Source organism: Corvus cornix, chromosome 4A (genome assembly GCF_000738735.6).
Source record: "Corvus cornix cornix isolate S_Up_H32 chromosome 4A, ASM73873v5, whole genome shotgun sequence".
In the NCBI taxonomy this organism is placed as follows: Eukaryota; Metazoa; Chordata; class Aves; order Passeriformes; family Corvidae; genus Corvus; species Corvus cornix.
In genome coordinates this window covers 1,656,913-1,684,570 of record NC_047058.1, presented here as the reverse complement: position 1 = coordinate 1,684,570, position 27,658 = coordinate 1,656,913, and the positions used below count along the sequence as shown (strand labels likewise).

The 27,658-nt window shown below is 57.9% G+C and overlaps 1 protein-coding gene across 2 annotated transcripts in view; it reads right to left on the bottom strand.

The window, feature by feature from the left end:
• The window catches only part of STARD8 (StAR related lipid transfer domain containing 8), a 42,585-nt gene that overhangs the window by 7,085 nt on the left and 7,842 nt on the right, over positions 1–27,658 (bottom strand). Inside the window, exons 1-4 of one of the 2 annotated variants that reach the window (XM_039572130.1) lie at positions 11,105–11,464; positions 2,625–2,696; positions 1,206–1,287; positions 62–125 (exon numbers count right to left, since the gene is read on the bottom strand). In XM_039572130.1, the coding sequence (XP_039428064.1) occupies positions 62–125; positions 1,206–1,287; positions 2,625–2,696; positions 11,105–11,177 (291 nt within the window). In that variant the 5' untranslated portion in view covers positions 11,178–11,464. Of the gene's footprint in view, positions 1–61; positions 126–1,205; positions 1,288–2,624; positions 2,697–11,104; positions 11,465–27,658 lie in introns of those variants that run through there. The other variant, XM_039572129.1, reaches the window with a different exon arrangement.

Below are 27,658 nucleotides of genomic sequence, written 5' to 3'. Positions count from 1 at the left end.
TCGAGCACATGATCCCCTGCACCCCTCAGCCCCTCACCTGCCTCAAGCATCCGGGACTTACCTGTTTACGCTGAAAGTGAACATCCAGCTTCATGGAGGCACAAGTGTTCAGGGTCATCAGCCTCCTGCAAGAAACAGAGCGGCTTTACCCTGGTCCCAGCCCCTGTCCCAGCCCTGCTGCGGACACAGGGATGGCTTTGGCTTCTTTTAATTTTCCTGCCTCAGAGCCTTGGCTGTGCCTGTCACCTGTCACTCGCTCCACGGGTCAGAGGGACACCCGACCAACAAGGGGACAATGCCAGCAGATGGTATCCCAAGCCAGGCCATGCCCATGCCAGCTGCTGGGGCCACTGGTTCTGCAAGTGGGCAGGGGTGACCTGCTCCAGATTATTAAAGCAAAATCACCTCAGAAACTCCTGCGCCCCAGACAGGGAATGACTAAAGGACCTGAAAGTTCAGAGAGGGAGGGACAGGCGGAGATTTCCCATCACCTCCTGCCTCACTGCACCCAGGAAACGGCGCGGGGATCCCCTCCTGCCCAGCACAGCAGCCTCTCTGCCGGGAAATAAGAAACAGACCTTGTTCCCACCTCTTCTCTGTTCTAGTGGGAGGGACAGCGCTGAAGCGCAGGGACACGGCTGTGATGACGTGTCCCGAGAGCTAAGGCAGGGCTGAGTCACCCTCAGCAGCACTGAGTGACATACGGCCCGTCCAGACAGACCATCCGGTCAGCGGCCTGCTTTGGGTGCCAGCTCTGGCTGCCCGAGTCCCCCACACGCTGCTCCCTGCACACCACTCCAGGCAGCTCCTGCGGCTGCTCCCAGACTGCAGCTGCAGCAGCGCCGTGCCCAGGTGGAAACGTCCGGCCGGGCTGCGTTGCCCGGTACCGGGATGACCAGCGTCACACGGAGCATAAAAACCTGTTGTTTCCCTGGAACCACCCAACACCAGCAACGCTCCCTGATCTGAACGACGGAGTTCTCACTGCAGAGGGAGCCAAAGCGCTGGAACGGGCTCTGAGCCCAGCCAGGGTGCAAGGCAGGCACCCCACTGAGCCCACCACTCCATCAGGCACCCACTCTGCAGTGCCCACTGCCCCATCAGGCACCCCGCAGTACCCACTGCCCCATCAGCCTGGACAGCTGCCCTTGTCTGTGGCACATCCCCGTGCTGATTCCATGTGCAAGGGGGCAAGGGAGTGTTACCTGCACAGGGATTTGAGGGAATCCTGGTCCAGGAAGCTGTGGTCCTTCTTCACAGCACTGATGTCAAGAGGGAATGATGACTCTGGGAAGGAAAGTGACATCAGTGGCAGATCCCGAGCCAGCTGCTCCATCAGAGACAAAGGGCAGCAGCGGGCATGGGAAGAGGAGGAGAAACCCAAGTGGCTGGAGAAGACCTGGAGGTGGTGCATGCCCAGGGTCCCTGGGCACAGCTATTTCTAGGTATGATATGGTGCCTGAGGGCCTCCATTCAGTTCCCTGCTCATGCCTGTGCACTCAGGGACAGCTCTGCTGGGATCGTGCATGTGGGACCTGGACCCTCCACCCCAAGGGTCTCAATCCATCTGTTCATGAAGCCATGGAGTGTTATCACCACAGGAAGGGAAACAGAGGGAAACACTTGGAGGATGTGGGAAGTTCTGTAGAGAGAGGCTGGAGAAGGGTTGGTTCATTCCTGGTCTCCAGCACCAGCACCGCTCCTCGCTGCCCAGCTGTGAGCACTGTCTGGGGCCAGCACCTGGGGCTGGGTATCCCGGCAGGAACCCAGCCTGTCCTTGCACGTGGGGCCTGCCTCCCAAAATAGGCACTGGCAGCAAACATGCTGCTCATAAAGGCATCACCAGGGGGCTGGTGCTGCGGGGGGCGGGGGAAGTGCCCAGCCGAACAATGGCCGTGGCTGCGGCCGCCGGAGCCCCGCTTCCCGCTATTGTCCAGCCAGACGGGGCCGGCTGCAGCCACCGCTCCTCACACCGGCCCCGGCCGGGATCAGGATCCCAGCACGGCTTCCAAGTAAACACAGCTGAGCCTCAGGCAAGAGCCACCGCCACAGCCACCTTGCCACTGCCCTGGGCGCCTGGCACAGGAGCTGGGAGTAGGAACGCCGGCTGGGTAATGCCCGTGCCCCGTGACCGGGGAGGCGCAGGGACATGGTCTGCTCCAGGCAGGGCTCGCTGAGTGCTCAGGAAGGGCAGGCTGGAGCAGGGCAGGGGTTGTGGGAATGGGGAGGGATGGAAGGAGAGAGAACACGCTTGCTCTCCACATTACCTACACTGGCTGCCCCTACGCTCCCACCCACGGGAAACACTCCCTCAACCTCTTCAGAGCTGATGGCTCTCCAAAGCCTGGCTGCCCTTGGCCGAAGCAGCCGCCCCAGGATTCCTCAGAGCCCTGCCTGAAGGGGAAAAGTTCAGGAATGCAGGGAAGTTAACTGGCTGGTTCTCCAGGCCATGGCCAAGGGCTCAAAGTGTTACACACACTCATATAATCAAGTGAACAATCCCCTCTGTTCCCTCCTCTCCCTGGAGCTGTGGGCGCTGTCCCTGCAGCCCCGCTTGGAATCTGGATGAGATACAGGCTCTGAGCAGGTACAGAGCAGGGTCAGAGGCAGGAGGCAGCTCTCACCTTCGTACAGCTGGGCATACTGGGGGAATCCCGCTGCCCGTAGCCAGTCACACGCTTTCTTGGCTTCAATTTCTGGAAGAAAGCAAAGAACCAGCCTGAGCATCCCACTAGCAGCAGCAACACCTCCAGAACGCAGCCCACTCCCCCCAGAGCCCTGACACCGAGCCCACGTTCCATGTGCACAGAGCAGAGGAGATGCATGGCTGCAGAGCTGGGGGTCCCACCAGCAGCAGGGTCCTGGGCAGACACAGCTCAGCTGCAGCTCTCTGCCAGGACCGGGCAAAGAGCAGGAGGTGACAGTGATGCCACCTGAATGACAGGGCCACAAGACACAGTTTTAACCTTCTGATGAAACATTTTGTTTCTGAACCCACCAAACCAAACACAGTTCTTGGCCAGGCAGGAGAAGAAGATCTTTCTTTGTAATCATGAGTTCAGAGCTCATCAAAGCTCGGGGCTGATCACTTCTGCAAACATCCCCTAGAAAAGTGTGCCAAAGGAGCCCTTCCTCCCCACCTCCTTCCCACCACCCAGCCCTTCCCACCTCTTCTTCAAGCTGGTGTTCATCCCAGTGGGCACCAAGCCCCTGGTGGGGTTCCTCACCCCTCACCCAGATGGTTCCCACCCCTCACTCAGGGATCAGCCTCACCCAAATGAGCCCATTCAGCAGCCAGCAGTATTTCCCGGGAAATTCCTCCAATTTAGAGAACTTGAGGGAAAGCAGCCCAGAGCTCCCACAGCCACAGCAAGTCATTGCCAAGTGTCAGCACCCATTGGCCCCATGACGTTTCTACTGCTGAGGGTGACAACATTTGACCTCAAGGGCAGAAAATCCCTTGGCAGCCTCAGGGTCTGGCCTGTCTCTCCTGGAGGCACCACCCAGCACAGAGTGGGCTGAGGCCAGACCCACCCAGCACTGGAATACCCCGATTCCATCCCCATCTGCCCACTGCCTCGGCCCAGAGCTCTGGCTACAGTTTGCATTCCCAATTCCAAGCTTACAGCAGTGAAAAAAAAAGCTCCAAATAAGCAGCTCAATTCAGGACAGGACCAAGCCAAAACCCTGGACCCAAATACTTGGCAAGTTTTGGGAAGAAGTTTTGGAATGAGCATCTGGATCTGGGTCCAAACCTCACAGCTGTCATTAGCCATGCCATGAGTCCTGCCAAAACCCAGGGCTGACCCCTTCTGCCCCCAACAGGGCTCAGACCCAGCAATCCCAGTGGAGAACTCAACCCTGGAGCTATCCCGGGCCAGCTGGTCCACGTGGAGCACCACATCCCTCCCAAAGAACCCGACACCCCGTGGGCAGGGCACCCCATGGCTGCATCTGTCCAGCAGGAGGGCACCAAGACTGGTGGTCCCTGGGAATGCTCTTTGGCCATGCCAGCTCTGGCAGCAGATCCCTCCCACACTCCTGGGGTGGACAGGACCCAGGGACAGGCATTTCCCACAGCCCCTGCCAACGGACCTGCCAGTTCCCGCTCCTGCTCAACTCTGCTCCCCCTTCTCTCCCAATGGAAATTCCATGGGGCCAATCCCAGCCAGCGACTGCAGCTCTGTGTGCCCCCAGCCATGAGCAAAACCACCAACCTCCCACCTGTGCCATGGATCCTGCCCCAGGGACGGGTCTGGCAGAGGGCAGCAGGAGCAGGGCCGTGGCAGCGCTTACCCCTGCCCGCAGCAGGGCTCAGCTGGTGCCAGAGCATGGCTGGGCACCGACTGGGGCCACACCGGAGCCCGGTGACACCCAGCGTGGCCACAGCCGCCCCGTCAGGCCGGGAGCAGCCAGGGCAGGGCTGCAGCAGGATGCTCTGCGCGGGACTGGGCTCGGCCACCGCTCATCCTGGTGGAAACGCGGAGTCAGAGCACGACATTTCCTTCCCTCTGCCGCCTCCCCCACGCAGGGGCTGGCTGGGGGCCAGGGCCCCGAGCCTCTGCCTCTCCTCAGCTCTTTGGGAGCCAGGTTCCCGCTGTGGCAAGTCCTGCATCCCCCCAGAGCCCCTCAAACAGGGAGAAGGCCCCTAGAGCAGGGGGGGCTTTGACAGCCCAAGCTGACCCCTTCTCACATAGAAGTGCTGTCACAGAAAAGGTTTCCAAGTGTCCTGTCCCAGAGGGAGTCAGCAGCCAGCTTCCTCCTCTTCCTGCCCTTCCCATGGACATGCTTTCCCAGGGAAGTGCAGGAAAGGCCGGGCAGGCAAACACTCCTGCCATGGGGCACGGCTGGACGCTGGGCACAGGGTCACCCATGCCAGCCGTGTTCCCAGCCCTCCCTGTCACCTCGCAGGAACCTCACAGGCAGGGCAGGGGGATGGGACCTGAGGCCAGCACACATCCCTGGCTGCAGCCTCCACTGGGAATCCAGCCTGACCCCAGGGATTGCTGCCCAGAGACCCTTCACCTCCCACCCAGCTCAGCCCGAGCCCCAGGCAGCAGCAACAGAGATGGGTTTCCAACATCTCCAGGATTCTCTGATGTCTAATACAGACTCACCAAACACTACACCCACCCTCAGCAGGGCACAAAGAGCATCTCCTTGCCTCCACTGGTCAGAAGATAACTTCCAGGAGCATATAGCAACTCAGTATCTTTGAGATCTGCAGTTTAAATGGTGCAGAAACCATCCCATTCAGCTGCATAGCGGGAGGTGCAGGTACAGGGGACCGGCAGAGTCCATGCATCCCTGAGAAACAAGGGGATAAATCCCACCAGCTTCCTGACTGCAGGCAGGGAAGGCACACCAGCAGCCCCATTATGTTTCATATTCCAGAGGAAGCTCTCCGTGGGAGATGAGTCCTCAGCAAACACCTGGACATCCCCGCAGGGGAAACCAGCACCAACACCCTCAGTGGAAAAAGCTCCCAATGGTGCACAACCCACCAGAGAACCCCCCCAGCAAAGCCTCTGCCCTTGTCTAGCAGCTGTTGAGGCTGGATGGTATTTCCCAAGGAAAGGCATCCACAGCTGCTCTCCCATCCCCTGCACCCAGCAAGGGGCAGGGACTGTAACCCAAGTGCCACCATGGTCCATCAGACACGCCCCAAGCCTGGGCGCCCCCAGCCAGGGAACCCTGACCCCCCCAACGCCCCCAGCACGGGGTGGAAATCAAAAACGAAGGAAGAGAAGAGGCTCCCATTGTGCCAGAAAAAAAGGATGAAAACTAACACTGAAGTGGAAAAAAAAGGACAAAATTCCCCAATCCCCTTCCTGCAGTCACTGCGCTGTGGCATCTCCCTGGTGCAGCCCACTGGCAGCTCCAGCAGGAATGGCTCGTGGCTGTGGGGTGTCTGGAGCCTGACAGCCTCTCTCTCCAGTGATTTTGGGGCTCCATCCACCCCACCCTGGCCTGGAACAGGCATGGACAAGGAAAAGCCTGGGACATTCCATAAAAGCTCTAAAATTAGCAACCTGGAACACCAGAGGCCAGCAGAATTCCAGGCAGGAAAGTCACTTCCCAGAACCCCAGCTCTGCACTTTCACTTCAACAATCAAAACTAAGAAGGAGAAGTCCCAGGCCAGGCTCCCAGCTTCCCACAGCAAGGTTCCAAATCCCCATAAAACATCCCACACAGCCAATTAGTGTGCGAGGAGAAAACCCCGCCACAAAATTGCTTGCACGTTACCTCATGGAAAGCTGGAAGCAGCTGCCTGGCACTGCAGGGGAAGCTTCAACCCCAGCACCAGGGGGAGAAAATTGCTTTTTTTTCTTTCATTTTGGTGTGATTTCTTTCCATCCTGCCTGAAAATAAAACTGCCTACAACAGGGACTTTACTTCCTGGCTGTAAGCAGAACTTCCTTGCTGGCTTTTTACAGGAACGACAGAAAGTCCCAACACCTCTCCTGAGCCAGGGGGATGTGCCTTCACTGCTTGAGAACAGGAGCTGAGGCAGGTGTGCCATGGGAAAGGTGTATCCTACTGATGCCGAAGGTACCGGCCCCGGCATGGCCAGGGACAGAGGGGATTGACTCTGCCTGAAGAAATCAGAGCTGCCTCCCTGAACAGGACATCACTCCCACAGCAGCCAAGGGCCAATCCCAGACCCTCCCAGTGGGCTTTGGAGGAAGCCTCCACGCTGCCCTCCTGGCACTGGGCACAGCTGGGACTCACTGCCCACCCAGCTGGGCTCTTGGGGCAGGAGGCACGTGGAGCCCCACACAGCCAGGGGCATCTCCCAGCCACGGGCACCTCCTGCTTCCAGCTCCCAGCTCCACTCAGCAAAGTGCAGAGGTTCTGGAGCTGCCAGCACAGACATGGACAGGGCACACGGACAGGAATGAGGAATGCTGTTGGATGTTGTCCCAGACATGGTGTGTTTCCATAATTAACCTTCACACAGTAAACAGGTCTCATAAGCTTTGGGAACTGCTCCTTGCTATGTCACCTACCAGGAATTGCTCAAATGCCTCCTTCACCTCCAGCCCTGAAATGTCTGAGGGCATCGCTCCCTGGGGATGGCACCTGGCAGAGGGATGGCACCTCTGCCACCCCACTCCTGTCCCAGACAGCTGCTGTGTGGTGCACAACACAAGGGACATCCAGGGGTAAATATGATCCTGGAGGTTGCATGGGAATTGCTGGGTGATGTCTGTTCTCCCAGACAGGAACCCCTCTGGCCCCCACGGGGCAGGGAGACTGTAGCTGTTGGATGTCTGGATCAGATCTGGATCATAATCCATGCCGGGTGGGCACAGAGACCCCCAACAGCACTGTCATAGCCCCCCAGAGCACTCCCCCGCCTTATCTCTGCCCCGCTCATCCCTCAGCTGGGCTCCAGGGCTGTGTGTGACCGCCCTTATCAGCTGGATGTGGCAGCTCTTGTTTCCTCCCCTCAAACGAGCCCAACAGCAGCCTCAGGTCTGGTTTATTCTGTTCTAAAAGCTCAGCCAGCCCTCTGCACGCACAGTGTGCAGAGCTTTGTGCTGCACAATGCAGGAACGCGGCCACCAGGAAACCCAGGTGATGCTGCCCAGCCAAAAGCAGCTCCTGCCCTCGCAGGCTGGCACCTGGGAGAGGAGGCTGGGCCCAATCTGCACAGGGAACACCTCTGCTTCTACAAGCATCCCTCAGAACAACTTAAATTCAGGTTTGCAGCCGGTGCTGTCTTTAATAAAGATGAGAAGGAAGCACTGAAGCAGACAGGTTAGCCACAAACAAATGAGGCTTAGGATCCTCATTGGAATCATGGAATGGTTTAAGCTGGGAAAGCCATCTCAGATCGAGTCCAGCACTGCCAAGGCCACCACTAACCCAAGTCCTTTCTTCACACCAACACATCTTCACAGACCCCACAGGGCAGGGTTGAACAGGGGACAGCCACACTCAGGGGCATGGGATGCACCAGGAGGGAAGGATCCAGAGGGTCTGGGACATGCTGTCCGATGGACATTGGCAGCAGGACACAGTGGGGTGGCAGACCCCAAGTCAGCGTCCCCTGGCACTACTGTGATGGCTACAGGAGTGTCCTACAGCATATTTATTACAGGTTCCTGCTCCCCCAGGCAGCCCCTCAGAGTCCTGGAGCCCCTTTGGCCTATAGGACACCTCCTCCCAGCAGCTCCAGAGCACATGGGAGCAGGAGCACTGCAGCAGCTCAGGGGTTACACATCCCACTGCTCGGGCTGCAGCTGCAGAGCAGATGTCTGGGGGGAACAAGGGATGGAAAGAGAGAGGAACAGAAACAAAGGGCCAGGAAGGTAAGGACCCTGATCCATCCTTGACTCCCCCACCTGCGTTTCTGCAGCTGCTCTGACCCTGGAGGAGCAACAGAGAGGGCAGGACCGTCCCACTGTGCCAGGAGCACACAGCAGCAGACCCCCATGCCTGAGCGGAAGTCCAGCAGGAACCTGGGGTTCCATCTCTGAAAAGGCAACGGTAAAGCAAGCTCAGAGCAGAGAGAGTCTCTGGCTCCAGCCCACCCTGTGCACCATCCCAAGAAGATCTGTCAGTGCCAGCACAGCTACCTCTGTCAGATCTAGGTTTGGGGTGAAGTTCCTGCCTTCTCTTTGGTGTTTGCTGAACCCAGAAAGAGAAATCCAGAAGAGAATCCCAGAATAGTTTGGGTTGGAAGGGACCTTAGAGATCATCTCATTCTGGCCCTCTGCCAGACACCTTCCACTAGCCCAGGTTGCTCCAAGCCCCATCCAACCTGGCCTTGGACACTTCCAGGCATGAGACATCCACAAGGAGCAAGATGAAAACAGCTACTCGGATACTGAAGAAAGTTAATCCATCTTGCCCATCCTGCAGTCCACCCTTTCTAAAAATTGCACTGTTTTCCTGCTGACCATCCCATGGATCTCACACGCACTTTGTTTGGACAAGTGGACGCCGTCGCTCCAAGGGCAGGCAGCGGTGCCAGAGCTTCAGCAGCACCAGGCACAGCATCCATCATCCACCACAGGTGCCAGCCAGGCTGCACCTCCCCATGAAGAGTGATCACATTTCATGTTTCTTTACACGGACAACAGCAAAAGTCCAGTTTTCACCACCTGGAAGAGCATTAAAGCCAGCATGGACTGAGGTCAGCGTCCGGAGTACTGCACGCTGGTGCTGCTCGCGGCACAGCACTCTCGCCCCAGGCTGCACGAGACCCAACACCAGCCACTACTAAAGGCCAAGGAAGGCCAAGTCAAAGGGAAACACCAACAGCTCTGCTAAAAAAACAGAACCAGCAGCAGCTCGGGTTCTGCAGGGAGCTCTCAGCTCCAATCACCCGTTGGAGCATTTGCATCTCCCATGGATGTGACCTGCTGCAGCTGCGCTCCTGCTTCCCACGCCGAGGAACGACCCCCAGCTCCCACTGCTAAATCCAGGCTCTAAAAAACAGTCCCTTAAAACACGAGGGAATTCCCTCCTACTTTTTTGCATTTATTTAGCATAAACACGTGTGTTACCAGAGGAACCCCTGGAGCAGAATTCCCTTGTGGTCTTGCTGCAGCTTTTTCCATGTTGTACAGATTCACAAACCCACCCCATTCCTGGCTGAAGAATGCTCAGGCTCCAGCAGCTTTGGTGGGAGCCCTACACGCCCCCACGGAGAGGGAGCCCAAACCATGGCTGTCACACCCAGCCGGTGGCCACTGCCACAGCCCTGGCATGGGCACAAGCCCTCACAGGAGGGAACAGGCACTGAACTCGCAGCAGAGGCACAAAGGGTTACTTTAGGGCTCTCTTCTTCCCTTCTTAAAGGCTGCAATACAAAAATAACCCCAAATCAAGGATTTCCCAGCTCTGCACAAAATCCTGCCTCCTTCCCCACCAGCCTCAGCTTTGGTTTATTGATCGGTCCCTGCTGCCCAGGGGAAGTACAGGTGCCTGCATGTGCTCCTTGCTAAATTCGCGAAATCCCATCCCACATCAGAAAGATCTGCCAAATTCAGGAGTTTAACCCCAAGGAGTCCTGGATGTGCAGCCGAGCACAAGGCCCCCCCTCAGCCCGTGGGAGGTGCAGGCACAGAACCCCCGTCCGTGCAGGGACCCCTCCGGGCACAGCCACAGATGGAGGCATAACCCAGACTCCGAGTTTCAAAACGCAGCCAAGGGACATTTCTCGGGGGGACGCAGGTCTGTGTGCACCGCGGCAGGGCTGTCACCAGCTCACAGGTCTCTCCCATCGGGACCCCCTTCTGCAGCACCCCACACCCACCGGCCCCACTCGGGCATCGCTCACCGCAGCTCCGGGGGCATTTCCATCCCCACCCCACAGCTCCAAATCCCACTCCCTTCTCTTTCCTCCTCTCCTCCTTCTGAAAACTGCCCTTATATCAGTGAATTGCTGTCAGCAGGTGCTGCCACATCCCAGAGCACGGCTGGCACCAGCACCATCGCACCCGTGGCCATGCCGGCTGCCGCCCTCACTGCCTGGCAGGAGCGGGATTTTGGCTCGGGTTCAGGAAACAATCGGAGATCAGGAGGAGCTGGCACGCGGCGCTCCCCGCGCTCCCACCGGCCTGGCTGGCTCTGGCAGAAATAAACCCAAATATTGCCAGGGCTGCAGGTCTCTTCAGCGGGGAGCAGAGCGGGGAAGGAGAAGCCCCAGGCGCAGTGACGGAGGCCAGCCCGTGCTCTGCCACTGCCATCGCCCCTCTCATCCCTGCCCCGCTCAGCCGCATCCCCGGTGCCAGCGCCGTGTCCCGCCGGGGCACAGGGCTCCCTGCACACCCCGCTGCCGCCCCGCTCCAGGCACACGCTCCCGCAGGGCGGTAGCTGCAGAGCACTCCAGGGGAAAAAAGGTGAAGGAAATTCTGGTTTTCAAGAAAAGATTAAAAAAAACCCCAACCACTTAACAAGAACTCAAGCGACACCTCTGAACCCTGCACTCGCCCCCGTGTAAAAGCCCTGCTGCACAGGAAACGCTGCTTACAAGAAATTTCTAACAAGAAAAAAGGTAATTTTACAGCTTTTCCCACCTCCCCCGAGAGCGTTTGCTGACTGGAGCATCCCAATCCAAACACAAAGCTGGGACACGAGCAGACTCACCATGGCAGGAGCTGTTAATCCCGGCTTTGTTCATTGGAAACCGTGGATTAAATGCAGAAAAAAGTATCAGCATGACCTCCAGCCTCCTTCATGCCGTCCTCGGCCACCCGGCACTGTCCACTGGCGGCAAGAGACCTTCCCACAGGCACTCCATGGCAGAGCTGCAATTTCCCCCCGCAGGGCTGTGCCGAGCCGAGCCGAGCCGACGTGTCCCGGGCAAACAGGACATCCCGGCCCCGCAGGGCTGAGCGCCGCGGCGGGGGTGGGAGCAGCGGGGAGGGCTCCATCCGGTACCGCTCCCAGCCCCGCTACAGCACGGGCAGCCGGGGCTGTCCTGCCCAGCGCGGGACCCCGGCCCAGCCAGGAGAGCTGCGGCTTCCCATTCCACCGCAGAAATGAGGGCTGACAGCCAAGTGTCCCGCAGGGCGGCACCGTGTCGGCTCCAGGGAGCGGGGCCGGTGGGGAGTTTGACACTGTCCGGCAGTACAGCGGGAGGGAGGAGAGGGATGGTCACCCCAAAACCCCCTCTCATCATCAGACGCCAACCACTCAAACCACTGGCTGTGAGCCCCAGCTGAGGCTCCTCTCGGGCCGCTGTTGGCAAACAGCAGGAGCTGTTGCCAGTGTGCAAGGGATGGGAAAACTGACAGCCAAGGCTGAGCCATCATAAATTTCCCAGTCCCTCAAGATACCAAAAACGAATAAAAGCTCAAAGAGATGGTTCAGGGACAAGAACAGGAGGAGTGCCTGCAATCTGAGATATCCAGACTAAATCACCCAATTCCCTACAAATTTCTGGTTTGTGCTGAGCCCAGTGTGCTCCACCTGCCCTGGGAATGCTTCTTCCCCAAGCAGCAGGACTCGGCTCACATCTCAGCCCAAAGCAGAGGGGTCAGCACAGTCTAAGCAAGAAGCTGTGGTTGACACAGGATTAGTGTCCACAGTGAAAACCACATTCCCTGTGCCTGCCCTTCCCAAGCCGGTGCTTTGGCACAAATCATTCCCAGAATGAGCTGTGAGATCCCTGCAGCTGAGCATTGTCTCACCTTGCTTCTGATTCCCAGTCTCTCATCCCTATCCAGGGATACGACATTGGAAAACATCCTGCCCGCCCTCAGCTCACACCTCGCAGGTCAGACCCTGCAGACCCAGGCCCCAGGGGGGACCCGAGCCCGTCAGACCTCGCTGTCCTGACAAGGCTGTGGCAGCAATGGAAGTTCAGGCCCACTATCACCCCAAAAACATGGGGGGCAGTGAAACCTGCAGACGGGGGGAAACACAGAAGGGACATCAGGCTTAGGGAGGTCACTGAGTCAAACAGGAGCACATGGTCCACCTCGTTCTTTTTTGCCCTTTCTCCCAACTGGAAGGAGACATTGTTGGGGCTGGAGTTGAAGCTCAAGGCTGCCCGTGCTTTACGGAGCTAACAGGAGATGCCAGGACAGCAGGATATCGACATTTTGAAGAAGTCTTAAAGGACGTCACAGTTTTTCAGAGACAAAGGAATATTTTAAAAAAATACAGGAGTCTCCTTGCCAGGAATGTGGGGAATGTCAGGGAATATTATAAAACAGGATGCAAATCTGGCCTCAAGCAATATCAGATGCTCTTGCTCTGGCCTGACAGTCAAGATGCTGAATCCCAATGGAAGACCAATCATGGGAATGGCAGCCAGCTTACATGGTCCCATCTGTCTGCCTCCCACTGGAGAATCCAGCACAGCCAGGTCTGCCTGTGTCCTTTCCCACAGCCAAACCCACCCTGCACCCGGGCGGAGACCAAAATGGGGCCCTTTACGTAAAAAACAGCATTTCTGAGGAGCCAAGGCAAGCACAGCCTTGTGGGACACAGCTGACAGCCACGGATCAGGAAGGATCCAAGAATGCATGAAGGGATCTGGGCTGCTCCGTGGCCAAAAGACAGTCCCAAATCCAAGACCTTTGCTCTAAGACAGATGAAACACTTCCCAGAGATGGTTCAAACAACTCTTCCTCAGTCTGGTTAATTAAGCAAGCACTTCCCGGCCTTCCAAGGGATTTACAGGCACAGGAGCTCACAACCCTGGCACAGCTATTCCGGCTCATGGGAAGTTATGATGCCGAACACACCGGAGCCGGAGCGGTGGCTGCCAACAGCAGGGTCAGGAGCAGAGGAACAGCTCCCGGGGTCAGGCCAAGGAGAAGCCCAGGGGTCAGCAGGCAGCAGGAAGCCCCAGCTCCACACACCAACCGCTTGCAGTAGGAAACAGAGGCCAGTTACTGGCAGAGCAGCACCTTTGGCAGGAACGGGCATGTTTGTTCCAGCTTCCCTTCCATGAGAAAGCCCCTCTGTAAGGAAAGGATTTGTCACAGCAAGACCTGCTTGGGGTTTTCTCATCTGGCCCCAGCTGCACAACAGCCTCGCTGGTGCTCACAGCCAGACATGGTGAGGATGGGGCTGCTCATGGGTGGCAGATCCCCTCCTGATGGCGGGCTGATGCCAGGGCTGGCAAAGGCTCCAGCCGGTGCTCAGTGCTTCCCAGGGGCGATACCAAGAACACTTTGCCCTAAAGAGAGTCATTCTGCAATACCCACTGCTATCACACAGGGAGGAACCTCCCAGCCAAACCCCACCACAGTAGCTGTGCACAGAAGGGGAGCCATCCCCAGCAGTCAGCCATCCCCAGCCATCCCTCAGCCAGTCAGTTCAGAAGAACACTCTAAAATGCTCATCTTTTCCCAAGTAAACACTCCTTTCCAGTCCCAGCAGTGTGCAGCAGTTGCCCCACTGGTGTTTCTGAGGAAGCCTTTGCCTCAGCAAAGCTCTCCCTCAGTGCTGCTGGCTGACGTGTTTGTGGTCAATCAATCAGCTCACACCCTTCTACAACTTCGCCCATCTATTTTTATGACCACTAATTTTTGACTCACATGCGAGTTTTCAGAAGGGACCCAAAGCCCCAGCGCACCTCAGCAACCTCAGCATCGCTGGGGATGAGCAGCATGTGCCCCCAGCCCCCACGGCCACCCCAGCCCCATCCAAGACAGCCCGACCTTGATCTTCCCAAAAGCCCCAGTCCCAGTGCCTGGACACACGGCTGCTCGCCCAACACCACCTCACTGAGCCACAGCCATGCACACACGGCTGGCCATGCTCCACTGCCCTGACGGGCACGTGACAGGTGACACTGACCCGTGACCGCCCACACACAAGGACTCGCTGCTCTTCCAGCCGGCTGCTCACCGAGTGTTTCATTCCCACCTGCCCAGGGACTGTGGAGCGCCACAAGGCCCCTTCAGGCTGAGAGCGCCAAGCAGGGCTGCAGGAGCTGATCTTTGCTCTCTCTGGTCTCCAGAGCATTCCCAGAAAGAGAGGTGGGATACGGCATCTTCTCCCACTTCCACTGCAAAACACCCCTGTACCCATCCCCACCCAGGACCTCGGCAGAGCTGGAGATGAGCTGAAGGGGAGCAGTGCTGGAAAAACAGGGAAAGCACTGACAAAGCCACTAGTGCATCACTCCATGCCACAATGGGCTGAGGAGCCTGGCCAAGAAACACAAGTGCTCAATAATCCATGGAACCCAGTCTTACACAACATCCTCCATGCTGCCAGGAGCCCTTCACGGCTCAGTCCCTGCTCAAGGAGCAGCACGAACCACCTGAGAGCAGGTAAATCCCAGGTGAAGCAGCTGGCCAGGTGACTGGCTCTGCCAACACAGCCAGAGAGCAGCTCAAGGACAGCCAAGATCTCTGTGGGCGCTGGCAGTAAGGAGAAACTGGGATCTCCGAGGATTTGGGTTCCATCCCGAGCCAGCACTGAGCACTCAGGGGGGACGTGGCCCTGCCAAGGCACACCCTTAACTCCAAACTTACATTCTTAACTCACAAAGTTTCCTTCTGTCCTTGGAGACCACCAATAAAATATCAGTGAACCTTATCAAACAGCAATCATTGAGACTCCTGACCTTGCTATCTCTGCCTTCTCCAACCACTGTGGCCAAAGAAACTGAGACACGAGACTCAGGCTTCTTCCTCAGGACCCTGCCTGAGGGACCCCAGCCCAACCCTCAAAGCAAAAATCGACACCCAAAGCAGGAAGGGAGCTGGGGCTGAGGTGGGGGTGGCCACGGCACAGCAAAGCGAGTTTGCTTTGCCAAGGAGGGCAGGAAGGAAAAGCGTCAAACCATCGAGCTCAGCCAAGGGCCTGGCACCACTTCCGGCCACAGTTCTGCAGAACCTCATTAATGAGCCAACAGCTGCAGCTCCCCGGCCTCTAACAGTGCTCACAGAAACAAAAAATTTACTACAAAACAATCCCTGCTGCTCAAGCAGGTGGGAAGGCCATGGAGAGCAGGAGAAGAAAGGCACCCTCACAGTGCGGCTGCAGAGGGACGGCCGTGCCCAAGCTCCAGGGACAGTGTGACCCCCGCCACGGCTTCCTCAGTCGGAGGAAGAAATTTGGACACACCCAGCTCCTCTCAAAGCAGGCTCTGCTGGTGGGGAAGAGTGATCCACCCAAATCTCGCCAGGTCCCAGCCTGCTCCTGCTGCACCTCCCTCCCTGTGCCCAGGATCCTGCAGCCATCCAGAGCCAGCTGGAGCTGCAGCCGCCAGACACTCACCAAGGCCAGGCAGGAGCAGGGGAACATGAGGCACGAAGCTGCAGCTCACCAACAAACTCTGACTGTTAACACTTCTTCAATCCCACACCATATTCCTGCCACCACCACAGGGATCACAGAATGAGAGAAATCTTGGAACTACAGGATGGTTTAGGTTGGAAGGGACCTTTCAGCTCATCCAGTTCCACCCCGTGCCATATGCAGGGACACCTCCCACCAGACTGGGTTACTCCAAGCCTCATCCAATCTGGCCTTGAACACTTCCAGGGATGGGGCAGCCACAGCTTCTCTGGGCAACTTGTGCCAGGGCCTCACCACCCTCACAGGAAAAAAGTTATTCACAGTGCCTCAGCAGCACCTGAGGGTCACCTCTGAACCCTCTCTTTGCATTTAAACACTAAAAAAACCCAAAAATTTTAAATTAAAAATGTGTGCTGCTTCTTTTGTGCTGGGAACTGTCCTCACCACATCAACCAGCACCACCTCATTTTATTTACCCGCTCTTCCCTGCTTCCTGCCATGCAGACACCATCCGTCAGACCAGCACTACCTCTGTGCCTGGCCCAGCACAGTTTGCAGGTGATGTTTGCAGCCAGCCGAGCCAGCACCCTGCCAGCTCGCTGCCTTTGATCTGAGGCAGCCCCAGGAAGCCCCCCAGGTGCTTTCAGAGGCTGCCTACAGAGCACCAGTGCTCCCAGTCCAGCCATTCCATGTCTGGGACCACCGCTCCTCCAGCTGCCGGAGCGGAGCGACACCCCAGCACTGCCGGGGCCAGGAGCCAAGGCAAAACAATGGGAACCATTTACAGGGCAGGAAGCTGCATCTGCTGGATGAAACGCTATCTTCAAACAAGACGTGTTTGGATAACTCCAGTTTCATAACTCGCCTCTTCCGATCTTAGGAAATCACGGTAATAAAAAGAAAACAAAATGGGGGAGAAGAAATTTGGCATGGGGAACATCGGGGAACAGCTCGAGCCCCGGCACTGCGTGGGGAAGCCCAGCCTGTGGCGTCAGGGTCTGGCTGCAGCCCCTGCCCCAGGATCAAGGTCTGATCAAATATCCTCAGGGAAAGAGTTAAATCTGCACTAGCGACCCCAGGGGCACAGTGAATGTTGATGATCTGGTGCATTACCACGCTGGCTTGTTTGTCTTTTCAACGGAAATCAAAGCCATCCTGGGGGAGGGAAGACAGCTACACCAAGCACAGGATATGGGGTCCAGCAGCTCTTATCTTCATCATCCTAAAGAGAAAGGAAGGGGTGGCCTGAAAGCACCCCGAACACCCCATGGATGCCAGCTCAGCCTCACCACAAGCGGCAGCAGCGCTGCTGGGGCACACGTGGGATGCCGCAGGACCCTGCTCCTCGCCCTGCTGTGACAGCCGGCCCGGCCCGCGCCTCCCGGCCCTGCCACCACCACAATTCGGGACAGAGAGACAAAAGCTGAGGTCACCCGGCTCGGCAGTGGACCCTCCCCAGCACCCACCTCCTCTCCCCACCCTCCTCAGGCCAAATATAACCTTGCTTACAGGAAATGCCTTAAAGAAAAGGCACCTCCCTGCGTCCCGAAGAATGCCCAGAAAATAAACTGTCTCTGGACATGAAGGAAATGGCTTTTTTTTCTTTAAATCACATTGCAAAGTAGCTTTAACCCCTTCAGTCCCTGCTGCAAATGCAGCCCCCATGTGCCTCTGGCCTCAGGGAATCTCAACATGTCTGGACTCTGGATTGGTGACGCGAGAGGAGCCTCTTGCCAGAGGCCACCTGTGGCATCGCCAGATCCTGAAAAAAATGCCAAAAATCCAGAATCCAAACATAAAATTTCTGTCTGACAAGGAAAGCACAGGACCCTCTAAAGGGGCTCATAGCTGGGGACCCACTCTTGATTTCACAAAGGCGCTGGCTCCATTCCCAGAGCCATTGGGCAGAGCAGGAACTTGCACAGCTGTTGGCATTGCTGGAGGTCCTGCATTGCAGCCAGGGGGCCCAGGGGGCTGCACCTGTGCCCCCCTCCCCACCCAGACCCTTCCTTCAAGGGCCCTGAGTGGGGTGTGCCAGTTGCCCCCTCTCCGAGAGTCCCTCAGGGTGTGCTGGGATCTCTGGCAGATGGAACTGCAGCTCCCCAGCTTCCTGCGGAGGGCAGGGATGGGGCACCCCGGCGATGCAGCCCCCTGCACTCCCCCCCAGCCCCAGCAGCTCCTGTGCCAGCCCAGCACTGCAGCTGCCCCAGCCCAGCAGGGACACACACGGAGGCTTAGGAAGCACAAACGCTGCCTTCACACCAACGTCCTGATACCAGGCACAAGAAAGCAAAAAGAGAAGAAATACAGGAAATCCAGGACGTGGAGAAGCAGCAGCCTCAAACAGTCAGTCAAGGACAGGCCAAAGCCAACAGTCCAGTGTGGAGAGGAGAGAACTCACTCTCCCCGGTCCCTCTGCCATGGGACAGGACAATAAATAAATAAGCTCAGTGCCAAGATCTGGCAGTGTTCCCATGCACTCACAGGTCACAGCCACAGAGAGGGTGATTCCATTCTCCCTCTACAGAGGAGGACACTGAGGCAGGAGCAAGGCCAAGGGCACAGCCAAAGCACTCCCTGTGTCACCAGCCCCCAGCACCTCCCTAAACGTCCCCTTAATAACGGGGTACTTGGGGCCTTCAGCCTCAGAGGCACGCCGTGGTTTGATCCAATTCAGCTGCTGCTGCAAAACGCCTCCGGTGCCTGCCGTGGTTTGGAATTTCTCGGCGCAGCAGCAGCGCTGGAAGAACTGTGTGGAGGTGTGAGGCCAGGCATGGGAAAGGGAAGCGTGGGGTCAGCTGCCACTTGGCTGGGAAGCAAATGTCCATCCAGAGCAGCAGCCAGGGCTCAGGGTTCAGCAGGAGATCACCTGCCGGGAGAAGAGAGGCAATTTCTGCCTTGTCCCTCATTTTTCACTTTGTGTATGCCCATTACTTTTAGCTGGAGGAGAACCACTGCTTCCTACGTCCTTGCTGCTCCCAAGAAAGCAGCACCACAGCTGGAGAAATCACACAGCCACAGTCCGTGCAGGACCCCCAGCATGTCTGTGCCCAGGGGGTTCATGCCAGTGGCTCTTGCCATGCAACAGCCATCCTGGGATTTGCTCAGGAAGGTGTCCAGAGGCCATGGGGCAACCCTCCTCCTGGAAAAATAGAGCTGCAACACCAGCCCTGGCTGCCCAGATGTCCTGCTCTTGCCTAAAGACACTGATGAAACGAGGTCAAGTGGACTCTGCGTCACCGCTGTGGGCACCGTCCCACAGCCTTGTGACACCTCTGCCCGCCCCTGCCCAGGGTCAGTTCCAGTTTCAGCAGGAGCAGCAGAGAGAACCGTCTGCCAGCCAACCCTCTGAAACCCCACAGAGCAAACCCCCACCTGCAGCCTCAGAACCACCCCCGCCCCCAGCCTGGCCCCCTGCCCCAGCCCAGCCTTCAGCACTGGCAGCAAAGCCTCGTCCTCTTCACTCCTTTTCCTTTTTTCTTCCTTTTTCCTTTAAATGCCAGCTTTCTTGTCCTCTCCACCTGCAGGGCAGGAAATCCCCCAGCTCACCCAGGCTGGGGGACACAGGACCCCTCGGGTTCAGCACTAGGATGCCCTGGGAGAATCCACCAACTCCTGTTCCCACTTAAGCAATGGGACCAAGCCTTGGCTGCAGCACCCATGAAAATCCAGATGTTCTCACAGGACCACACCAGAAGCCAGGTGTCCCAGGACTTATCCTGACCACCCCACCAGCCTTGCCTGCCCTGTAGTCCCCCGGCCTGTGACACTGCACCTCTGCTGAAATTCCATGTGCCTCTGGTGCAATGGGATGAGGACTGGCTGAGCCCCTGGGGAAGGTCCCCATAACTGTTAAAGTTGTTCCCAGCACCGTTTACTCTGCCTGTAACTGGCACGCGGTGACAAGTGCCCTGTGCTGATAAGGGCTCTGCAAACAGCCGGGCCAGCGCCCACGCGTGGGCACGGGGACCTGGCAATGATTAACCCAGCAGCCGCAGGGAACAGCAGCAGCCTGGGGACGCGGCCACCCATGGGTGTCACAGCATCCAGAAACGGGGGACACATGGGGACCCACTAGGAGCCACATCCCATGGGATCAGGGTCAGCACCTCGGGGGGAGCATCGGGCAGAGGGTGATGAGCATGGAATGGGGCAGAGTGAGGCCAGCACAGCTCCACACTGACAACGATCCCCATGCAGAACATGCAGGTAAGGCGCCCAATGAATCAGAAAGCAAACAGACAATGAAGATCCAGAAGCCATCACCTTCTGGCACCAGGAAACTATCCTCTTACTGGAAATGTAGGGACAGACCCGGTCTCTTTAAATCCCCACGCCCAGCCCCGCAGCCTGGAAAGGTTCACGTGTTCCCGAGGTGCCTCTCCAAACAGCAGGAACCAAAGGGCCGCTGCAGCTCAATCATTAACCGTGCGGAGACCCCCGGCCTCGCTGGAATGTGCCGCCGCTGCCGGTCCCCTCCGGAGCTCTGCTCAAAGGTTCACAGGCGCTCCTCTGCCCTGGCCACCAGCCCCTGGAGGCTCCGGCCACTTGCCAGCACAGCTTTCCTCCAGTGCTAAATCCCACCAAACACCTCTGTCACACATCCCAGCAGGCCTGGAACAGCATGTGCAAGAAGGGGAGTTGAGAAACAAGAAACCCCAACTTCCAAGGAGACATTCCCATGCTCAGTTCACCCGGGACATAGTTTGGGGAGCTGTTACTCCCCGTGGCTCCTCTTGCCTTGGAGTACCCTTGCTGCTGCAGCAGGACCAGCATGGGCACGGCGTGGGATGGGAAGACTGGCAGGAGCAACAGCATCCCAGCTTTTACAGCCCTCACACCACTTCTAAAGCTTTTTACATGCACAAAACCAGCTCAGCTTTCATCCCTGGGCTCTGGCAATCCTTGTCACCAAACCCAATGGGCGGAGGGATGGAGCAACACCTCTGCTATGGGGCTGGGGGGAGGGAAGGAGACCCCCATGTTAGGGGATGCTCTGCTGGGCCAGGGAGACGAGCCCTGGCACAGGGCAGGAGTCCCACCCCACACAGGACCCGCCAGCTCCCCATACATCAGGGCCAAAGCGACCTCTCCAAAGCATTCCCTTCCCCGCAGCCCTGCTGCCAGCGTGCTGGCTGAATTTGGGGATTAAACTCCCATGGACACCAAATGCAAAAGCCCTTCCAAAGCCACACCGAGGGCAAAGGCGAATCCCAAACCCCTGCAACAGGCAAACTGTCTCAGGCTTTTCATGGGGTGATCACTTGAAGGAAGGAGACTTGGTTCTTCTCTCCACTGGCAGTGATTTACCCTCGGCACCACCCGCTCCCCTCAGTGCCAGCCAACTTCCCAGCTTGGTCCTTCTGCCCAAAGTCACACAGCAACGTCAGCATGCCCTCAGGGAAAGGGCGACCTTTCGTTCCTCCACTCACTTCAATTGACTTTGAGAACCTTCAAATCTTTTTGAAATTAGTACAAAACTGAAGGGAAGTACTGACGTGCCCTTGGGCACAACCACATTTTGTTCTCTTACGAAACTGAAGCTCTGGCAGCCTGTCCTGTGAACACACACTGGGGTTTGGGCATTGGAGGCGATGCAGACAAGGAATGCTCAACGGAAGCACGGCTGGATTTATGCAGTCAGTCTTTTATCAGAAAAGGATTTCTTGGAGGAAGTGCGAGCACATGGCATGAGCGTGACCTGCTCCTCAGAAGCAGCTTTGATACCTGCTCTGTGCTGGGACTTCATATTTTGCCACACACGGAAAATACTGACAAGCTTTCAGGATTAAGGGTGGGAGCTGATTTTTCCCATGCAAGAATCGAGGGGTCTGATGGGATCCGAGCTGATCCGTGCCCCCTGCTCCTGGTGGCACACACGTGCCGAGAGTGGCAAGGGGCGGCTGCTCAGCCACCTCCCAAGCTGGGCTCTGGTGAGAATACAAACAGAAAAAGGCACAGCCATTGATAAGAGCTCACGTATGCAAGTGGAAAAGAGTGTGGATTTCTGCCAAAAACTCACGATATGTACTCCAACACCCAGGGACTGTACAAAGGTCTTTAAGTAGAAGAGGCTCTGCTGCCCTCAGCACACGGAGCGTTTCAGAACACAAACCGCAATTTAAACGCACAAAGAGCTGGTGTTTGAGCTCGGCACGATCAAACAGCCCCTGAGGAAGGAGCCTCTCACCTTGCCAGCACCCTTCTCCAGAGCAGTGCTGGTTCACAATGTGACAAATGACACATGCACAGCAAACCCATCCGTCCCTACCAACAACAAAGGGCTCCAAAGGAGCCAATCCACTGGAAACGCGTCTATGGCACTGAAAGGCAGGACACAGAGCCCAGCCTCCCCCACTGCAGTGAGAGGGCCTGATCTGGAGTCTCCTGACAACAGTGCGGTTTCTCCAAGAACTCACTGACTCTGAATCAGATGGCAAATCTGTGTTTTCCCCGCCACCAGGTTAGCTGTCACTAATCCCAGGTAAGAGGAGGTGAGGAGGTGCCCTGGGAAAGCCCAGGTGGCCCAAAGCCCACATCCCATCACAGCCCTCCTGAATCCTGCTGGCAGCACGCAGGTCAGTGGGGCCAAGCCAGGAGCTGAACGTGCCAAACCTGAACCCGGCCACTCCAATGGCAGCAGCGGATTCTCGCCCCACACACTGCCATGACTCAGCCTGGGAATGACAGAGGGGGATCCAGTTACTGCACGAGGCTGTCAGGAGCTGTGTACCAGCTCCAAGCTTCTCCTCCTCCCCGGCTGCAGCAACAGCCACCTCACACAGGCACCGTGTCCGTCCTGACACGGACACCGGTACCAGAGCACACACATCCCACCTGGTGGCATTCTGGTGCTGCTGGAGCCAGCGGGGCTGAGCAGCGTTCTCTGGAGCCACAGGTGAATCACAGAATCATTGAGGTTAGAAAAGCCCCCTGAGACCACCGAGCCCAACTGTTCCCCCAGCATTGCCAAGGCCACCACTAACCCACATCCCCAAGTGCCACATCTACACAGCTGTTAAATCCCTCCAGGGACAGTGACTCCAGCACTACCTTGGGCACCCTGTGCCAGGGCAGGACAGTCCTTTCAGGAAAGAAATTGTTCCTAATATCCAATTAACGCCCCCCTCCCCCCCCCCCCCGACAAAACTTGAGGCCACTGTATCTCTCCATCACCTCCTGTCTATTTACTCCATTACACACAGAGCTGTAAGTGATTTCAGGAAGGGGTTCTGCCATGCATGTGCAGCATTCAGAGCACGGCGCAGCCCAGCCTGAGCCAAGGAGCAAAGCCACGAGGTTTAGCAGATAGCTGGATGCTCTCTCCCGGAACCCACCTCCTCCTGTCCCCTCACTCCCCGCACCTAACCGCAGGCTCCCGATTTACCTTCAGGCTATGCCCCGTCCAGCCGCGCTCTCGGGGGACCTGTCGAGGGAGGGGGAGGAGAGGGGTCTGGAGGAGGACGGAGGGTGCAGAGGGGGACCCCGGGTGCCCGGGCCGCCGCGGGCAGCGGGCGGGCTCGGGCAGTGCCAGCCGACGCTCCGGCTGTTGTCGGTGTGAGCGCGGCCGCGGCAGGTGCGGGGCTGTGCGGCAGGGGCCGCCCGGGATCCGCCCCAGCCCCAGGATCCTCCTCCCTATCCCCGGCACCGCCCGCCCCGGGATCCGCGATCCGCCCTCCGCCCCGGGACCGCCCCGCGCCGCAGTCCCCGGGCCTGCGCTGGAGGTGCGGGGGCTCCCCGGTACCGCATCGGCCGCTGCCGGGGAAGCGGCTGCCGCGACAGAGGAGGGATATGGAGATGCTCCGAGGGCTGGAACACCTCTGCCATGGAGACGGGCTGGGAGAGCTGGGGGTGTTCACCTGGAGAGGAGAAGGCTCCAGGGAGACCTCAGAGCCCCTTCCAGTGCCTAAAGGGGCTCCAGGAGAGCTGGAGAGGGACTTGGGACAAGGGATGGAGGGACAGGACAAGGGGGAATTGCTTCTCACTTGAAAAGAGAAGGGTTAGGTGGGATACTGGGGTGAAATTCTTCCCTGTGAGGGTGGTGATGCTCTGGCACAGGGTGCCCGGTGAAGCTGTGGCTACCCCCTCCCTGGAAGCGTCCAAGGCCAGGTTGGATGGGGCTTGGAGCAACCTGGGATAGGGGAAGGTGTCCCTTCATGGCAGAGGTTGGAGTGAGATGAACTTTAAAGTCCCTTCCCATCCAAACCATTCTGTGATTCTGTGCCACATGTCAAACCCAGCAGAACCCCAAACTCCATTCACATCCTGCACTGCCCCAGGCCCCGGTGCCCCTCCAGCTCAGTCACCCCCCTCCCTCCACTCCCAGACCGGCAGCAGCAACTGCAGGGCCTGGCCTGGCCCGTGGGCTGGGGCAGCGACTGCAGGATGGGGACACCAACAACTGCCACCTCCCTGCAGGGCTGAGCACCCACAGGGTGTTCCCCCCACAAAGAGGCACCCCAGGACAATTTCTGGACAGACACCTGGCTGTCTCCAGCTCTCCCTGTCTGTCAGACCCAGCAGATGGACAGCTGGGGTGGAAGCCACAGCAAGGCATTGAGAGGAGCAGTAGGCCTGCTCTCAGGGACTCATGTCCCCAGAAATCCCCTTGCACTGCTCTGTACTTAGTATTCCAACAGCACAGCGTGAGGAGGACCTTCTTCATGGCATACACACCTCACAACCTGGCTCTGGACCACAGACTCCTGTCACACCAGAGGGGCACAGCCAGAGGTGATTTGCAAGAAGATGAGGGAGAAGAGGGGGGACGGTGTTCAGAATAGAGGGCTAAGAGGGAAAAACAGTGTTTAAAATGGACTTGAAGGAGGATTTTTTTTGTGAGCAATGATAGGTGAAAGGGCTGGAGGTCAGGAAGCACCAGCCCAAGCATGGAGGGAGAGGCAGAGGAGGCAGAGGGTGAGATGGAGGCAGGCAGCAATCTGGGGTGGGAAGACCAGAAAAGCAGGAGAGAGACCAGGTACATTGCAGGGATGCCAGAAACCAGCTTTCCTCTGGAAATCACTGCTTGGAGGGATGCCCAAGCTCCCAACATGGGAGAACCAAGTTAAAAAACAGGATTTTTTCCCCATTGTTTTCATAGTCTGAGAGGCACATCTCCTTCCTTCCTTCCCAAGCTCCTGACTCTCTTCCCACCAACTTCCCTCCTGCCTCTGCCCCTCCGCAGTCCCCCCTGCCCTGGCCCTCACCACGGAGGGAAGGGACTCCAGCATAGGCTGCTCAATGCAGCCCTTGTTGGCTACAAAGTCCTCCCGCAGCTCTGTGCGTGAGAGCCCCTCACCAGCTGGAGCCCAGGGGTGGGCAGGGGGTGGCAGGGGGTGACAGCAGGCAGCCGGCGGCCCCCCGGGGTCAGCCCCAGCGAAGGGAGCAGCTGTTGATCTGGGGGGATCACTGCAAGGTCATTTAAGCGAGGAGTGAAGGGCTGCGAGCACCCGCGGGCAGAGGAGGGGTCAGGGGGAGCCGGGTGTCAGGACCCAGCCGAGCCTTGACCCCGACAAGTCCCAACGCCCCCAGAGTGCAGCTCCCCGGCTCGTGGGGAGGGGACAAAAAAGGGACAGAGGGCGAGTAAAGCCTCTGGAAACACGATGGGTGCAGAGCCTTGGCGTGCTGTCCGAGCCCCCGGCCAGCAGCCCAGGGCACAGCCGGGATGGTTGTTTCACCCGGGTGCTCCCAGCACGGTGACGGCCACTGGAAAAGCGCCGGGCTCAGAGATTTCAGGCATTTTTCCGCTCGTTCCTTGCGTGAAGCAGGAACAGGGAGGGTGTGGAGGCAGAGAGCAGGAAATGTAGCGGAGACGCTGAGCTGGAAGGAGGCGGCGGCGGGGGCAGCGCGGCGCGGCCGCTCCCACGCGGGCCGGGGCTCCCCACGCGTGACCCCCCCGGCCCCGGGGGACACGGCGCCCTCTGCTGCCCCCGGCAGCAGCACCCCGACAGATGAACCCTCCCGGAAGAGTCACAGCCAGGAAACGGCGTAAAAGGGGGACAAAAAACTACTCTGAGTCCACGGGAAAAGCACCTTTGCTCCAGCTGAGAACGCTCCGCAGAAGGGGACCCACGCAGCCCCGGCGGACACATCCTGCACCACCGCGCCATGGCCATTCCACCGCTGCTCTTTTCCAACAACCAAAATAAACCGGGGAGAAAAAGGTTACCGCTTTCTTTCAGGTGTATAAATACAAACAGAGCCCAGAAAGGCACCCATGGGCGATGGGGTCTGGGGCACGTGTGTCACACCCAGCTGCCAAGGGCCTCCTGCTCCGCTAATGCATTATCCCTGGCTCCTATTCATCCACTGCTGGGGATGGAGAACAGGAGAAACTTGTGTTATTTTCACACGAAGGGTGTCACCCCCCGGCAGAGCTGGCCCAGCCTGTACTAGCACCCTTGCCCACCTTGGGATGCCCCATTTATCTCCCTGTCCAGCCACCCTAGTGCAGAACACTTGTTGGCTTTTCCCAATCCCCAGCCCTAAAAGCAGCACCCAGGTGCTGCCACTGCCCCACTGCAGCCCTTCCAATCACTGGGTACACAGCAAATCCCACAAGGAGCCCCAGGCCCACAGGTCATCCCCAACACCCCTGAAAATGGTGAATCTGCAGCACAGAGAGCCCAGAAACCACCTCTGCCCCATCCACCTGGAGCTTCCAGGATCACACGGATGTTTCAGTGCTGGCCTCAGCACTGAGCCTCACACCAGAGAGAAGTGAGCAAACCAGCTCCAGCCAAGAGGACGAGGATGGCTTCAATATCCTTCATGAGAGGAGAATCGGGGGAAGAGGTCGCCTGGCACACCCAAAATGGCAGCTGGAGCCGTGTTGCCAGCTGCACGAATACAGCAGGCGGGATCTCACCAGCACCGAATTCCCTGGCTTCCAAAGGAGGAGGGCGAGAGGGAGGAAAAGAGAAGCTCAGAGACACACACACAACAGCATCATTCATGAGAGCTGGGTTTGTGCAACAAGGGTCCTGTGTCTGGCTCAGAGCTCCAGGCAATTAAAACAGCAGCCACAGATCTAGGAGAAACAGCAGGAATTTACCCGAGGAATCCTGATTATGTGGCCACTGCTACAGCAGAGCAGAAAGCCCCCAGCTCCTGGAAGGCAAAACGCTGGCAAGTGATGAGCAACCAGCTCCATTATCCAACTGTTCCTGCCTCACCCACTCGAGTCAGAGCCTCCTCTCGCCCATTGGGGGTGGGGGAATTATTACTGCTGGTCCTGCCTCCAGCCAGTCCCACCAAGGGGAGGGTGAGGACCCCAGTCCCCAGCCCAGACGTGGACCTGGCTGCAGCAGGCAGAGGCAGTGGCTTCAGGCCTGTGACTGGGGCCACGAGGGACTCGGTGCTGCAGGGCTGCTCATGGGGCACATGGCAAACCAAGCAGTCTGTGGTCCCAAAGATAAGGGCAGCACTTTGCAACTCTAAGAACGTGGGTTTCCATTCTGGTCCATCCTTGGAAGCATGGGGTTACCAGCACGTGTGAAAAGACACAGGATGCTGAGCAATCTCTTGAAAATCTTCCTGACAGGGCTGGCTCCTGGGAGCAACCACAGACCCTCCAGGAGTCCCCAGAGAGGATCTGTGTGCTCCCTGCTCTCGTGTGGATGATCCCAAAACAACCTCCTGTCTCCTGCAGGGACTCTGTCCCCTGATCCGTGGGGCCAACAGCCCCTGGCTACAACTTGCTCCATGTGCCAGCACTGAGCCGGGCAACGTCACTGGCATGGGGTCCGGCAGCAGGAGATCTTCAGAGAACTCCACTTCCCTCTCACCTACAACAAACTAAGCTTATCTTCTCATCCCTGAGGAATAACCCCTGTCCACCCAGCATGTTTTGGGCCATTCCTGAAGGGATCATTTATCAGCAGAAGGAATGAGTCTCCAACATGGGTCTTGGGGCAGGTATGAGGCAGAATTGTT